This window comes from Carcharodon carcharias, chromosome 6 (genome assembly GCF_017639515.1).
Source record: "Carcharodon carcharias isolate sCarCar2 chromosome 6, sCarCar2.pri, whole genome shotgun sequence".
NCBI classification, from domain to species: domain Eukaryota; kingdom Metazoa; phylum Chordata; class Chondrichthyes; order Lamniformes; family Lamnidae; genus Carcharodon; species Carcharodon carcharias.
In genome coordinates, this window is record NC_054472.1 from 16,843,008 (window position 1) to 16,858,057 (window position 15,050).

Genomic DNA, 15,050 nt, shown 5'->3' on the forward strand with positions numbered 1-15,050 from the left:
CCCGCAGCCCCCCCGAACCCTGCCACCCCCACCTGCAAATTCTTAAGAGTGGAACCTGACCATCAGGGCATTTTAAAAGAAGAATTTACGTTTAGCATTACTTTTTATTATCCATTTTAAATTACTTTTGATTAGTCACACAATATGGAGAGTCTGAAAGGAGTGTCCCGATGGCATTATCACAGAAACTATCAGAGAGGAAGTAATAAGACCATCAATGTGACAGGGCTGAATATTGGCAGATATATACAGATTAACAGAGAATGGCTCGGTGGATGTGGGCTTTAATATTTCTTGTTAACTCAGCTCTCTCGGTTAACTGCAATTACTTGTGCAAAGCCAATCACCCCAGTACTGTTAAATGTTGCATGATCCAATGACTACTCTTGATTTACCCTTTCATTTCCATTACACTTCCCCACCAACACCCCCCACCCCCACACCCACCTCCCAAACAAACTTGGCAACTTGCTACATTATGGGCCTTGGCATTTCATTTCCTGAATGTCAATTTTTAAATATCAGAACTGAAAGTATAAGTAAAAGTAAAAATATATGAACAGCACAGGAGAGAAGTTATCTTTTGAAGGAACACAGATTGCAAGCCTCCCTTTTTAATACAAATTGCATGTCATCACTATCGAAGGCACCAATTCTTGGTAAACAACAAATAAACTACATATCAATAATTTCACATTGTGATGCACTCCCACAGCTAACTGCCTGTATAACTGCCTCTATTTGTCATCTATAACATTAATTTTGTACTTATTACTAAATACAATGGGGTAGAATTTCGGACAAGAGCCAGATGAGATGGCTTCAGTGTTGCCATTACCTACAGAGAGGAATGGTGGTGTAGTGGTAAACCAGAGGCCCAGGCTTATGCCCTGGGGACATGAGCCTGGATTTTTCCTAAGGCGGGTGGGCTGGGTGGGAGCGGGCGTGAGCCGATCACCGCCCCAATTGGCTGCATGCTGCCATTTTACTTGGGAGGGCTAATTAAGGCCCACCCAGCATAATACACGTTCCATAGCACTCAGGGCAGGGGGAGGAGGGAGAGTCGGGGCCAGCGCTCTTCTGTGCATGTGCGCGAAAGAGCGCAACAATCCCCTTGAGGCACGGAGCTGCCTCAGGGAGGTCAAATGGATATGAGAATAATTAAAGAATTGATTTAAAAATTCATTCAAACATGTCCCCTCGTGTGACTGTGTCACATGAGTTGGGACATGTTTGCAAAGATGGAAATTTTTATTTATTTATTTTATAAAAGCTTCAGGAAACCTCATCCTGCCCGTGGATGAGGTTTCCTGAAAAACACGGAGGCCACTTGGGCTTTTTGCCTGCCCGGCAACCTTAAGGTTGGACAGGCAATGTCCTTAAGGACTTTAATTAATTTGTCAATGGCCTTAATAGACTCTTAACATTTTGGCAGGTACACAGCCAACTCTGCCACGCATCCGCCGAACAAAATATTGCGATGACTTTGGGATGCACGCCAGATGTCATTGTATGTCATTTTACGCGTTGGCGTGTCGAGCTCGCCCCCGCACGCTGACCTAAAGATTCTGCCCATAGATTCAAATCCCACCACAGCAGCTGGAGGAATTTAAATTCATTGAATTTATGAATTAACGTAAATTCAAAGTATTTTTAAGAATCTGCAATTGAAAGCTAGTCTCAGCAATGGTGACTATTAAACTGTCACTGATTGTCGTAAAAACCCATTTGGTTCACTAACGCCAGTTAGGGAAGGAAATCTGCTGTCCTTACCTGGCCTACATGTGACTACAGATCCACAGCAATGTGGTTGACTCTTAACTACCCACTTCTAGCAAGCCATTCAGCTGTACCAAACTACGAGCATTGTAGGTCTACCTGCACTAAATGGGCTGCAGTGGTTCAAGGAGGTGGCTCACTGCCATCTTCTCAAGGGCAATTACCGATGAGCAACAAACGTTGGCTTTGGCAGCAATGGCCACATTCCATGATAAAATAAAAATATCACAAATTGATGTTGGGCAGGCAGATTGGAAGCAAAGCAGCAATTGTAGATTCAATGCTGCTAAAGGAGAGATAAAACTAGTGTTATCAGTATATACTTGGAAGGAGACCCCCAAGCTTGTAAGTTATGTTATGAGAGGCAATAAGGTAAGAAATGGGAAGAAGTCAAGGGTGGCAACTTTCAGCAGAGGAGTCAATGCAGGCACAAGAGCAGAAGTAATTCAGTGGGTGCACTTGTTATGTTGACACAGGTGCAAATGGGATCCTGAAAGAGCAGTGCCACAGAGATGGGTAACAGAAGAGAGACAATGAATGAGGCAGTGGAACTAAAGGCAGCAGAAAGGTCAAGGAGGATGGCACAGTACTGCCACAGTACTCCCATCTATGCCTCAGTTTCTAAATGAATACCCTCTTAAACAGTATACTCCATTATGATGCAAACATTTGCCCCAAAATAAGTAAACCCAATGTAAGAATCTGAAACAGTCTTCAGTTCCTTTATTCTGATAATTCCTCCAATTGTCCTGACTTAAACCTTTCTCTTTCATTAGAACTTTATATCTACAAACCACGGTTGTTGACTTTCCACATTGGGCCATTTAACAGCCTAAAGCTTTACTGACCTTAGCAGTTGGGCTATTTGCAGTGCAACCAACAGTTAAGACAGAAAAAAAAGGATATTTGGACCATACAGCAGAGCCAGGATGGGTTGAGGTTTGGGGGAAGGTGGGGGGAGGTGAGTGGGGAATTGGAGCTTTAAATCTATCTTATCTACTGCCAGCTTTTTCTCAGCATGGGCCTCTCTCTGATGGTCAGTTAAGTTGCAATGCCAATTATCTGCCATTGCTTGCAGTCCGACTCCCCATGCTCCTTCTCTTCCCCTTGGCCAATGGTGGCTCAGTGTGCCTAAGCAAGAGAGTCAAAGAGGCAAAGGCAGCAGCAAGAGGAGACTCGCAACACTCTCCCAAATCACTGCCCTGGAAATACAGGATGAAAAGTGCCCTGGGAAGACGTGGTACTGGATGTGGCATAAATAGTCAAAATACAGGACAATCCCGTAAAACATGGGACAGTTGGTCACCCTGGCTATTTGTTCAACACTTGCCCTCTTACAGTCCTTCTGCAATTGAAGACTTACTATGTGGGAAAGCACAGGGCAGTCAGAGGGCTACCACTGTGTGCCAGATCTGAACACCAGCCACTAGACTTTGTTGACACCTATGCTAATCTATGAATCCAATAGCAGTAGATGCGCATTTTTAATCCCACCAGTTATCACCCTAAAGGAAAGATGATCGAGCTCATCATGCATAATAGCATTAGTGATGCATTTACATAGGACAGTTTCATTTTCAAGAGAGGTACTTAAATGAACGCTTTTCACATTGAAGCCAAGTAAAATAATTGGTGTAAAATTACCCAGGGTACGTACCTTTCTACCCCGAGATCCGGGCAATCCAGGAGTGCCTTTGTCACCTCGATAATCCTGTAACAACGGCATTTATCTCAGTACCTTTAAATACATGTAAACTTCATACACAAAGCAAGCAGAAAGAAGGAGTTACTCCCTGAAAAACTTCCTGAAGTTGTGGAAGAACTTCACCTTTGGTCCAGGGAAACCGGGCATTGCAGATCTGCAGGGACATTCTGTAGAGGTGCCATCAATTCCTTGTCTTTCACACTACATTAGTTGTTTAAAATGAATCAGAAGATGGAACAAAACACAAGTTAGTCACTTTTACTTTGCAAAAATTCAAGAACAATTGGACAAACCCTTTCTGAAAGAAGACTAAGACATATTATGGCAACCGTGTGGTACAATATGACAACCTTAAAATCAGAGCCAGGCTATTCAAGAGAGAAGTCAGGAAACATTTCTTCACGCAAAGAGTGATACAAATGTGGAACTCTCTTTCACAAAAAGATGCTAGATCAATTAGTAATTTTAAATCTGAGATTGCTAGATTTTTGCTAGTCAAGGTATTAAGGGTGGATGAATGGAGTTAGGATGTATATCGATTTTGATCCCAGTAAGTGGCAGTGGACAGAAGTTACTGTCAACCATTTCATTTTTTGGCTCAAGGGGCTGAATGGCTGACCCATAGGTTCCTAGCACTAATGTACAGTGTTACAATGGAGGGGCCCCAAGTTTGAGCATGTCTATCATGCTAAAGTCCTGATCTCATTTGCAGAGGATGGAGGAAACAAACGCCGGGGAACTAAAACAAAGATAGCAGAGTTTCATTGGACCTATCTCCTATTCCATGTACCTTCTGATAGCTGAGCTGGCAGTGGCTTGAGAATAAGCTCCTCACCTGCCCTCTTGAATGATGGGATGCCCAGTAGGGAACTCGCAGTAAAAGAATGTAAAAGTGGGAAAGATGATATATAAATTCAAATGGTTCTGAAATAGGAAGTGAAATGAATTGGAAGTGGCCATTTTTCATTATTGACGACAAAGCAATAAGTATGAATCTGGTGAATTTTGCACTTACAACACCGGGCAATTCACAGCAGATCACCTCAGTCGCCTTACTTGGGTTGCTATATACTTTGAACTGTTGTACGTCAACCTATAGGATATAAAAGAAGTATGGCAGTTGAATTTAAACCCATTCACTTTTATACATGCATACATTTATAATCAGGCCCACAAGTACCAAATTGCAATATTGAACTATTCAGTTTTTGTACTTCAACAGTTGCGCAGCCAACCAGCTACATGTCTGTATGGTCATGGGTTAAATAAGCAGTTTTAGCCATTTGATTCAAATGGGCAATATTGACCTGGGTTTTGCAGTCAATGGCAAAACAAGTGCACTCGTTGCTAAATTCGAAGAAAGCTGCCCACAAAGCTCCAGCAACCACTGTGACAGGTCATCCCCCTTTCCCAATGGCAGGTTCAATCTGGCAACCAGCTCAAAGGGATGTCTTGGCATTCAACAGTAGTGATGTCAATGAGGCTCATTTTGAAGCATTCACAAACAACAAACAATGGTGTCAAAAGTACTTCACAAACTTCACTTCTAATTGAAATTTTCAGATGTGAAATAAGTAACTATGATTAGATTAAGATAGAAGATACAACAAAGATAAACAAACTTTTAAAAACATAAAATATTTTGAAAATTGGGATTTTATTATCATAATGGAGAAACTGGGCATTTCACAAAGATAAAATTAGTCGTTCAGGGCAAGTGAGGGCGTTTAGGAGTAATTATGAGGTTGATGCATCACTAAAAAACCCTGTTACACTTCATTTGATAATTTGTAACTTTTTCTGGGGTTTTTACAGAGACTAACCGTGCATGAGCACAAGTTTTTGTCAATTCAATTGATTTCCATTGATTGCAGCCTGGAGGGGACCTCAAAATCACGCTCAACACCGCACCACACCCCCCCACCCCACCAAAGCCACACACCCCACCACCCCCCACCCACCCACCCACCCACAACCCCCCCGCCCACCCCCCCCCCCCCCCCCCCCCCCCCCCCCCCCCCCCCCCCCCCCCCGCCCCCTCCCCACCACAAAAGGAGCTTAGAATCACTGACAGCAACCTCTGGATTTCCACATTATTTTGAGCATATGCAGATTCCCAGAGTTGTAGTCAGGTTCGGGGTAGCAACATTGGGAAAACTGACAGTTTCAGTATCATTCTCACTGCAAAATCCAGGTCATTATTCAATATCCTTTAAAGCTAATGATAAAACAAAGAACATGAGGCAAGGGTACCTCTCATGAGAATCCAAGCCAATATATCTGTGGTACTCATTTTTATGAATATCTACATATTTTGCAACTTTATCTGGTGTTTGAAACAGGGAACTTTATAATATTACCCTTGCTCCTGCTATATTTCTAGAAATTACTGACAGCACTAATATTACTAATCTATATAAATGCCTCCACCACCTCTGAGTTGCACCTCATTACTTCATGATTGGCCATGAAGTTGGGTGACTGCTATTTACTACAAATGCCCCTCAGTCAAAGAATGTAGCAAAATACAATCAATTAGATCAAAAAGAATCCATATGTTATCAAATTATATATTTTAGATTTGCAATGACAGAACACTGAAAAAATATTAATGATAGTCACATTTTCCAATATTATGGCCCCATCAAACTTCATCAAAAACCCAATCTTAAATGTAGTTTCTTTATGCATAGTTGTGTGAGCTAAAGAGGTAATGAGATGAAATGGAAAGTCATGGAATGAAAACTGCTTACCGGAAGGGTAGCATCATTCCTTGCTCTTGTAGCCAAAATAGTAACTCCATCAGTGCCAATGAATCCATACTGTCGAATGGGAGATGTGCCAACCTGCTGACAATCAACAAACAAAGTCAGCTGGGTTCTCGTGGCACTAAGGGAGAGCTTGTGCCAGGCCCGGTTAAACAGCTGTCCCACATTCTCAAAAGTGGTGACCTCTTCTCCCACAGCTGCCACGTTGTAAAGTTCAACAGCGTTGGTCTCACCATACAGTCGGAGTCGGAACTGCGCGTCACCATATCTGTCAGTTACCTCCCACAGATTCCATACCATATCAGGGGTATCTTCTCTCATTCTAAAGGTTGTGACAACTGAGAATTCTTTGGGGAACCCGTATGGATAAACAAACCTGCAAAACGCACAAAAATGTGAATACATCTTTCCCCACATGCAATTGTAAGGGGTATATTTTAAAAGCGAAGTGATGAGGATGCTCCTACTTTTCAATAAAGGAATGAATGTTTTCTTTTACACTCTGGTTACCCACCAGTATTGTCCACAATGGTGTGCTAATGTATTGCGCCACAGTGAGATAAATCATGAGTTCAGTGAACAAAATGGGGGTGGGGGGTGGAATTTGAACCTCCAACAATGTATGGGTTTGGGTCAGCTGGGATTTAAAAATGTTTAAAATCTGAATTCCAACCCCAATCCTCCTTTAACTGGCCCACTTCTTTTTTAAAAGGAGGTGGGATGGTCAGCAGGGAGGGGTAACCAATCCACTACCAGAAGGCAGATTGTCCATTTAAATATTACAGCCTCATATTTAAACACCACTTTAAATTTAACCCACATCAGGCAAGTTTTCTGGGCCTTTGAGAAACTTGGCAACTAAGGGAGGTGAGAACTGCTGTGTCTAGATGGTAAATGACTTTCCACTTAGCTGCTGGATTCAGCTAATGTGCTTCATCCATCCCCATGGTGTTCCTTTTGATCTTCTCCATGACCTTTCTGATGTGGTCAGAATCTCCCCTGACCCTGGCCTTCGATCCAACCTCTGATCTGGCTTCAGATCTTGCCCCTTATGTCCAATCTGCCTTCTGGCCTCTGATCTGTCCCCACTTTGGCCTCAGATATTCTTCGATCCCTCAACTCTCCTTTCCAATCTCTCTTTCTTTCTCTCTTTCTCTCTCTCTCTTGCCCCCCCACCACCGCCCCCCACCCCCCCCCCTCCTCTTCACTCCCTAACTGTGGCATGGTGTGGAAGGCTTGCCTGCCCAATGGCCAGCCAGCCTCTCCATCTAGCTAGCTACAGCTGAGACTCAGACAAAAATTGGTCCTACAATTAAATTCAACAGGACCCAAGGGAAACAGTTCTTCTGGGTTTCCCAGTAATAAAACTGTCCCCCACCCCACTCTTGGGCTCCATCTCTTCTCCAAGATCAGGGCCAATGAATTTGAGAATTTGGCTGGATAATCAACAATAAACAAAACAAAGATTACTTTCTCGCCCAGATAGAAAAGGCTAAAATGAAATGACAGGTCACCAGAAGATTTATTTTGCTCAATCTCGTGAAGTAAATACAAGAGGGGAAACAAAAGAAGTTCCTTTGAATAACATTCATAAAATGTATACACTAAAACAAAATATGTCAGCAAAAAAGTTACTTGTGTTCTACCTTTTTGAATACCAAACCATATTAACATTGAAGGGTGTTACAGAAGGATAAAAATAATTTATGACACTTGCAGAAAAAGGTGCAGTGCAAAAGAATACTAATATGATGGCCTTTGAAAATCCCACCCTTATCCACAGAATGGACTGCAGCTGCAAAGCAGGAGGGTTCATGCCAGGCTGGTATCCACACTGATGCAGGTCTCCTCTCATTCTGCGGGGAGGAGAAACTCAATGGATGCCTAGGTCTTGCTGGTGGTTCAATACTTCCTGGCACATGAACTGAATCTGAACAGCAGCAGCAATTTTCTCACCTCTTTTGCTCAAAGTCAAGAGCTCAGGTGTTGAAATTAGGACCTTTCTGCTTTCAAATGTTGATCATTGGTGACCTTTACCTTGGCAGTAATAATGTTATGCTCTGTGAACGACCAATATTTTGACAATGCTTCTTGCAATGAATTTCAATTAATGAAAAATGAAAGGTTCTGCTTAAAATTTGTATCAAACTTATTACAGTTCCTACACTGACATGTTTGATGCACTTATTAATTTATCCAGAGACGTGAAGCACTGTTACAATATCCTCTGGTAAGGAAATGCTGCAGATGAACTTACTAAAATAGCTTATAGCAAGCGGGGAAAATTCATCATGTAAATTGCTTTCAATGTGTAAAGTAGTAGGTACTTTGTGTTAGGAATGAGCTAATGGATGAGTATACTGTGCATTAGCCTTGTTTAGAGCATGGTCCTTTTATTTAACTATTTTAAGGATAAGCATATACATTTTAGCAACAAGCAACCATATTAACCTTTATATTTGAGCACCTACACTTCAAAGAACTTCATTGGCCATAAAGTGCTTTGGGGTGTCCATCTGTCCTGAATGGACCTATATAAATGCAAGGCTTTCTTTCTTTGTTATTACATACCTTGTTTCCCTCCTAATCTGTACACTTGGCTCTAGGCGATAAGCTGTTAGGTCAGTTTGGGATCCTTCCACTTCATATACGCCTATTGTGCTCGACACCCCTAGTGCATCCAACATGTCAGTAACTAGAATAGAGGGGAAATGTAACTAGTACCAAATCTATAGTTGTTTATCCAATCCACATAGTAATACTCCTACCTGAGCATGAATTATGCACACTCATAACTCAGCATTACAATATTAGGCAGAATACAGCTTGGAGCTGAGAACAGTTGGAAAATGACACAACTCTCTCAGATAATTGCACTGGTGCCTCTTCATTTTGCACATGTTTAGCTGGAAGGACCAAAAATGTTTCATAATCGCTTTTTCTTTTTAAAATGATGGTCTAAAGTGCACTACAATAATGACCTTTGCAGGTCACACAGAGACAAACCTTTAAAACTAGAGCTGCAAAATCTGTTGTAGCAACAGCTGATCAAAAAAAAAGGCAAATTAAATGTTCTGCAGAACAGCATGGAAAAAGCTGCACAACACAATAGGTTGCTGTGCAACAACTAACCTGTGAATAGTCAAACTGTGTTTGAACATTCAGAAGCAAATACTTAAGCCAGTAGGAGCCAGCCATCTTGTGCTTTACAGCAACATGACACAATATAGGGGGTTATAATGTACAACATGAAGAATTCATGAGCCAAGCCTCAGTAGCCCTAAGACAAAGCCATCACTATAACTGAATTGCTATGAGTGTCAGGTACACTTTACAGCCCAGCGTACGTCATTAATCAACAAAGTACAAGATCACGTTGGTCTTTTTGTAGCCAGCATTTTCTAGTTCTGAACAATGAGGAGTAAGCACTGGACAGGATTTCAAGAGTTTGTTAGCGAAGCTATGTGTGATATGAATGTTGATGATGTAATGAACTGACAGTTAATGATGGAATATGAATGAATGATAATACAGTGCACTGCTCTTAAAAGCGCAAGTTAACCAATATTTTTATTCCATATTGCATAATTTACTCACATAGTCCTTTGCCAAGTGTTCTGATCATATGCAGTTCTGTTATGAAGAAATCCAATTTGGAACTTTGTACCTGGAGAGCTCCAATCGTGCAGTGCATTTGGGTAAGTTGATATCACTGTTAACTGACTGTACATGTAATAGTTTCCACAGAACTTTGTCTCACAAGAAAGCAATTTTATAAAATTAGAAAATTATATTAAAAAATAAGCCTGCGATTTTAAAGTTGCAGATAGTTAAGATTTTATGCTCTTGGGCCTCTCTACTTTCTCGATTTCCTTTTGCATGATTCAGTCTTTTTTGGAACGTCCTTAATTTTAGATAAAGTAATAAAGTAGTTATTTGCCATTTCTTAATTCACCATCCATTTAAAAATGTTTTTAGCCTTTTTATAAAATGCGTACATTTGTGTCACAATAGTGTGGTCAGAGGCATGTTTGACTCTTGTAGTGTTTTGAAAATGCAACGAGTCCCTTTGTACCATTCCAAGGGCTGGGTTTTATGGGGGTGTACTGCTCGTGCTCCCCCTCACCCCACACCTCTCTCCAGAAGCCAGTCCAAGCTTTTAAAAAGCCTGCACACAGCAATAACATGCTGAGGGCTATTGTATGATATTATATGTGCCTGCATGCCACTGTAATGTAAAGGTGCTCAGCAGACCAAGAGCTAATGCGGGACTGGAGAAAAGCTTCGCTCATGCAATGATGTATAGAGTCACATGGTAATAGACTGAGCAAGTAAACTAGAAAGAACACTCTGGAACCAGCCTGCATGACGGCAACAGCACCATGCATGGCAGTAACCTGGGATCTGTAAATAGTTAAAATCTGATAAATAGTTCATGTTTAAATATACAAGTCTTAAGATCTCATCATTGAGACACCACCACACACCATAATACAACATGGTTGGCAGTGGTGGGAGCTTCTACAAGCTATCACATCAGTGATAATAGCCTAATCTGACAGGGTGATCCACAGTGAAATGGAATATGGCAGCAAAATGCATGAACCCAGAACAGTATCCCAAGGTATGAGAAAGTAAAAACTGAAGCAAAACGAGAGAGACATGCACCTAAGAATAAAACTTAAAGAAGCTTCACCATGGGCTTGGAAGTGAGGAATCCACCAGAGTGACTGAAGTCCATTACAGAAAATTGCATGAACCTGAGTGGCACAGTTCATGAGATGGTGAGCAAAAATATTAAAAAATTGGCTGTGCTTACATTTTAGAATAGGTGGCGGTCCCAGGGCGCAGCATCCAGAGAGCAACTGAAAGAGAGCTGTGAGTAAAAAAAACAAAGGTTTTTTTAACAAACCTGTAAAAAAAGAGCAGGCAGAGGAAAGGGAGTAACCTGCAGAGAACAGTAAAAAAAGGAAAAGCTTGCAGAGAATTGCTGTTGTTCTGAAGACTTCAAAAAAGAACAAAACCGAGAGTAAGGGCTCCTCGGGCTTCTTGTTAATGAAAAAGTGCTGCAGAGTTGACAGTTCATGGATTTAAACAAAAAAAGCAGACAGCCCCTGAAGTTCAAAATGAAAAAAAAGCCTACAGAGTTTGGAAAAGGGATCCACTTTCTGTTGTTTCCCCAGTTTTTAAAAGCAATCAAGTTTTTAAAAAAAAAAGCTAATATCACTAGCAAACCCACCAGAATCAGAAAAATGCGGGATGTTCACAGAGTGAGAAACAAACACTTGCAGAATTTAAAAAGGAAAAGTTTTCAATGCTTTTTTAAAAAGAGGTGACTGACCACCAGGGAGCCTGCCAAAAGCAGAAAAGTATGCGAAACTCGCAACAAAGAAAGTCGACAGCTACCGGCAGCCCGAGTGTCAAAAAATAATGGTTACTGCACTCAGTCTGAAAAGAGGAAATGCAATTCGACATTGTAACTATAAGAAAAGAAGCAGCCACATACAGAAAATTGGAAGAGACCCCAGAGAGAGGGCAACTTTGTCGAGGGCAACAAGAGACCCCAGAGAGGAGGCAACTCCACCAAGGGCAACAAGAGACCCCAGAGAGAGGGCAACAAAAGACCCCAGAGCATTAGGTAACCCAAAAGAAGCAAAACATACAAAAAGTACATGAAGCTGCTCTACAAGAAAATGTTTGCATTAGAGCTGAACTGGAAGATTTCATGCACAAGATTCAAGCTAAGTATATACCTTTGAAAATGCATGATCATTGATGTCTTCAATGAACCAAGTTGTTCGCAATCTGAACAAACCAATTTCAGAGATAGCATAAAGGTACCAGGAAGAGAAAGTGATCTACAATTCCACCATTAGCAAATCAAAGCAGAAATTGGGAAAACTCAACCAGATGTCCAGCCAGGCAAAGTAGCAGGCAGAAAAGGCATTCAAAGAAGCTGCAACTCTGAAAGATTTCTTGAAGAATCAATATGCAGCTATGGAATAATATGAAGAGCTAAGATGGACGTTGAATATTACTTCAGAAAAAGCTGTGTTGGAATTATCAGTAGTAACAAAACAATGCACTGAAGCCCAGTGTGAGTAGGCAAGAGGTCAACAAGTAAATAAACAGTTTAAAGAACATTGATTATCCTTCAAGATAAAATGCAAAAGCAATGCCTAACCATTCAGTAACAGGAAGAAATGAAGGTATTCTTAAACAGCAGCATGGAAGCACGGCAGAAGAAACTTGGAGACTATGCTGAATTGCAGGAGAACTCAGGATGAAGCAAGAGAGCTTCACTGACAGACCATCACATGCCCCAAGAGTTGCTTAGGACAAAGTTTATTCCTCTGGAAAGTTATGAAAAGAAGCAAATGAATGTAATGTCACCCTGAACAAACTGAAGAACCAGTTGGCAGAGAAGACTCAGCAATGTTCTTTATTCCAAGAGGAAGGTGAAAGCTACAAGTAAAAGATGGAAGTGCTGAAGAACCATCTGATTAGCAAAGAGGTGGCGTTGAAGGAAAAGCCTTAGAACCTTCCAAACTGTGAGTGCCTAATGAAGCCATGAGTTGCACAATTACAGAACTAAAACAGGTTAAGATTTCACCAGAGACAGACCTGGCTAACATGAAACCAAACTGATGGACAAGGACAAAGTTCTGTTGCAGACAGAGAAAGAAAAGACAGAAATAAGATCAGGAAATGCAAATCCAACACTGAAGTGCAAGGAGCTAGAAGAAGAAAGAGCACTGGGTGTCTCAGACGTCCTGAGAGCTATTGAGCTGAATTAAAAGATTCATAAGCTTGCAGAACTGTTTGAAAATAAAAGAGCAAACAAGTGTTTGCCTGAGATTGTGAAACAAGTGAAAATGAAGGTTCCACTTGTGAAGCTTCAACGATCAGCGAGAAAATGGCGGACACGACGGGTAAAGAGAATTCGTGTCCGCTCTAGGGCCAGGATTTTTCCTATGGCGGGCTGGCTGGGCCGAAGTGGGTGGGGGCGGGCGCGGAGCCGATCACCACCCGCGATCAGCTGCGCGCTGCCATTTTACATGGGCGGGCCGATTAGCATAATGCGCAGCCGGTGGCACTCAGCGCTACCTTTGCGGGCAGGAGGAGGAGGGAGGAGGAGGGAGAGTCGGGGCCTGCGCTCCTTCACGCGCATCAGGGAGATTGAATGTATAATAAAAACATGACAGAATCGAATTAAAAATTTATTCAAGCATGTCCTCTCATGTGACTGTGTCACAAGAGTTGGGACATGTTTGTAAAGGTGGGGAAATGTATTTACTTATTTTATAAAAGCTTCAGGAAACCTCATCCTGCCCGTGGATGAGGGTTCCTAAAAAATGCGAAGGCCGCTTGGGCTTTTCACCTGCCCCACCAACCTTAAGGTTAGAATGCAGCATTCGCAAGGACTTTAATTAATTTCTTAACTGCCTTAACAGGCCCTTAACATTTTGGCGGACGCACAGCCAACTCCGGTGCGTGCCTGCCGAATGAAACATCGCAATGGCACACAATGGCGCCCTATGTCATTGCCCATCATTTTACGTGTCGGGCCTGCCCCCGCATGCTGACCGGAAGATTCTGCCCCAGGAATAAACCGAGTGCACATTCCCTTCGGAAGGAATGGGACAAACCCACTATTGTCCAAAAAAAGGCAGACGAGTTATTAATAAAGAGAAACGCAACTCGAAGGAGCATGAAAAGTGAATCAAATGGCAGTAACCAAGTACCAGGAACACAGAGTACTACTACCATTCCGCCAAATATGACAGACTGAGATGTGTAAGAACTGTCGAGCCTCAAGACCATCTGATTTCATGAAGTCAGAGACTTGAACTGGGGGAGGAGGGATAGCAATTAAAGATTGTATTGTAATATGCCATTGGAAGGGAGGTAAGTTTTCTTTGGAGAAGAAAGGGGGATGTTGTATGTGCCTTCATGCCACTGTAGTGTAATGGTGCTCGGCAGAGCAACAGTTGATGTGGGACTGGAGAATAGCACCATCCACAGTATGATGTATAGAGCCTCATGGTAATAGACTAACAAAACAGTCTAGAAATAACACTCTGGAACCAGCCTGCATGGAGGTAACAGCACCATGCATGACAATAGCCTGGGATCTGTAAATAGTTAAAGGTTAACAATAAATGTTTCATGTTTAAATATGCAACTCTGCAAGGCCTTGAGCCACAACAGCCGAAACCATATCACAACATGGGTGACATAAACATACTAAGGGTTGGACTTCTGCCCTTCAGTTGCCATCAGCCAACAACTCTAGCAATCCCAGCAGCACCAGAACTCAGTAGTAGGTGCTGCCGGACTGCAAGCATCTCCAAGAAGAACAGAAAGGGCAACTGGAGTAAGGGCAGTTCTGGGCTTTTAGGGCAGAAAGGGCTTGAGCACCCTGGAGGGGTGGTGGGGGGGTGGGTTTTGGAGGCCAGGTGGAGAGGAACAACAGGAGGGGGTGACCCCTGTACACAAAGGGCAATCCCCAATTGATGTGCCGCCCTTCCTTCCCACCTTTTCAAAAAAAAAGTTTTGAAAACAGCCTATGTACTCTGGCCCGCCTGCCACTGCCCAGCATTTTATGGTAATGGGGGTGGACTGAGTCCCTTAATTGCCAATTAATTGAGCAGTTAAGGCCCTCACTAGGCCTGAGGGTGGGCAACCTAGTGGGTGCTTACCCTCCCGACTTATTATGGAGAACAGGTTGGGGGTGGGTGGGAAGGAAGTGGGCTGGCCACCAGACATATTTTACATGCTGGCCCCTGCCCAGCCCC

At 42.4% G+C, this 15,050-nt stretch overlaps 1 protein-coding gene across 1 annotated transcript in view; it reads right to left on the minus strand.

Moving 5' to 3' along the window:
* LOC121279227 (collagen alpha-3(IX) chain-like) overlaps positions 1-15,050 on the minus strand; it is a 68,524-nt gene that overhangs the window by 41,015 nt on the left and 12,459 nt on the right. The window contains exons 4-7 of the mRNA XM_041190266.1: positions 8,824-8,947; positions 6,238-6,628; positions 4,500-4,577; positions 3,437-3,490 (exon numbers count right to left, since the gene is read on the minus strand). Coding sequence (XP_041046200.1) covers positions 3,437-3,490; positions 4,500-4,577; positions 6,238-6,628; positions 8,824-8,947 — 647 coding nt within the window. The remainder of the gene's footprint in view (positions 1-3,436; positions 3,491-4,499; positions 4,578-6,237; positions 6,629-8,823; positions 8,948-15,050) is intronic.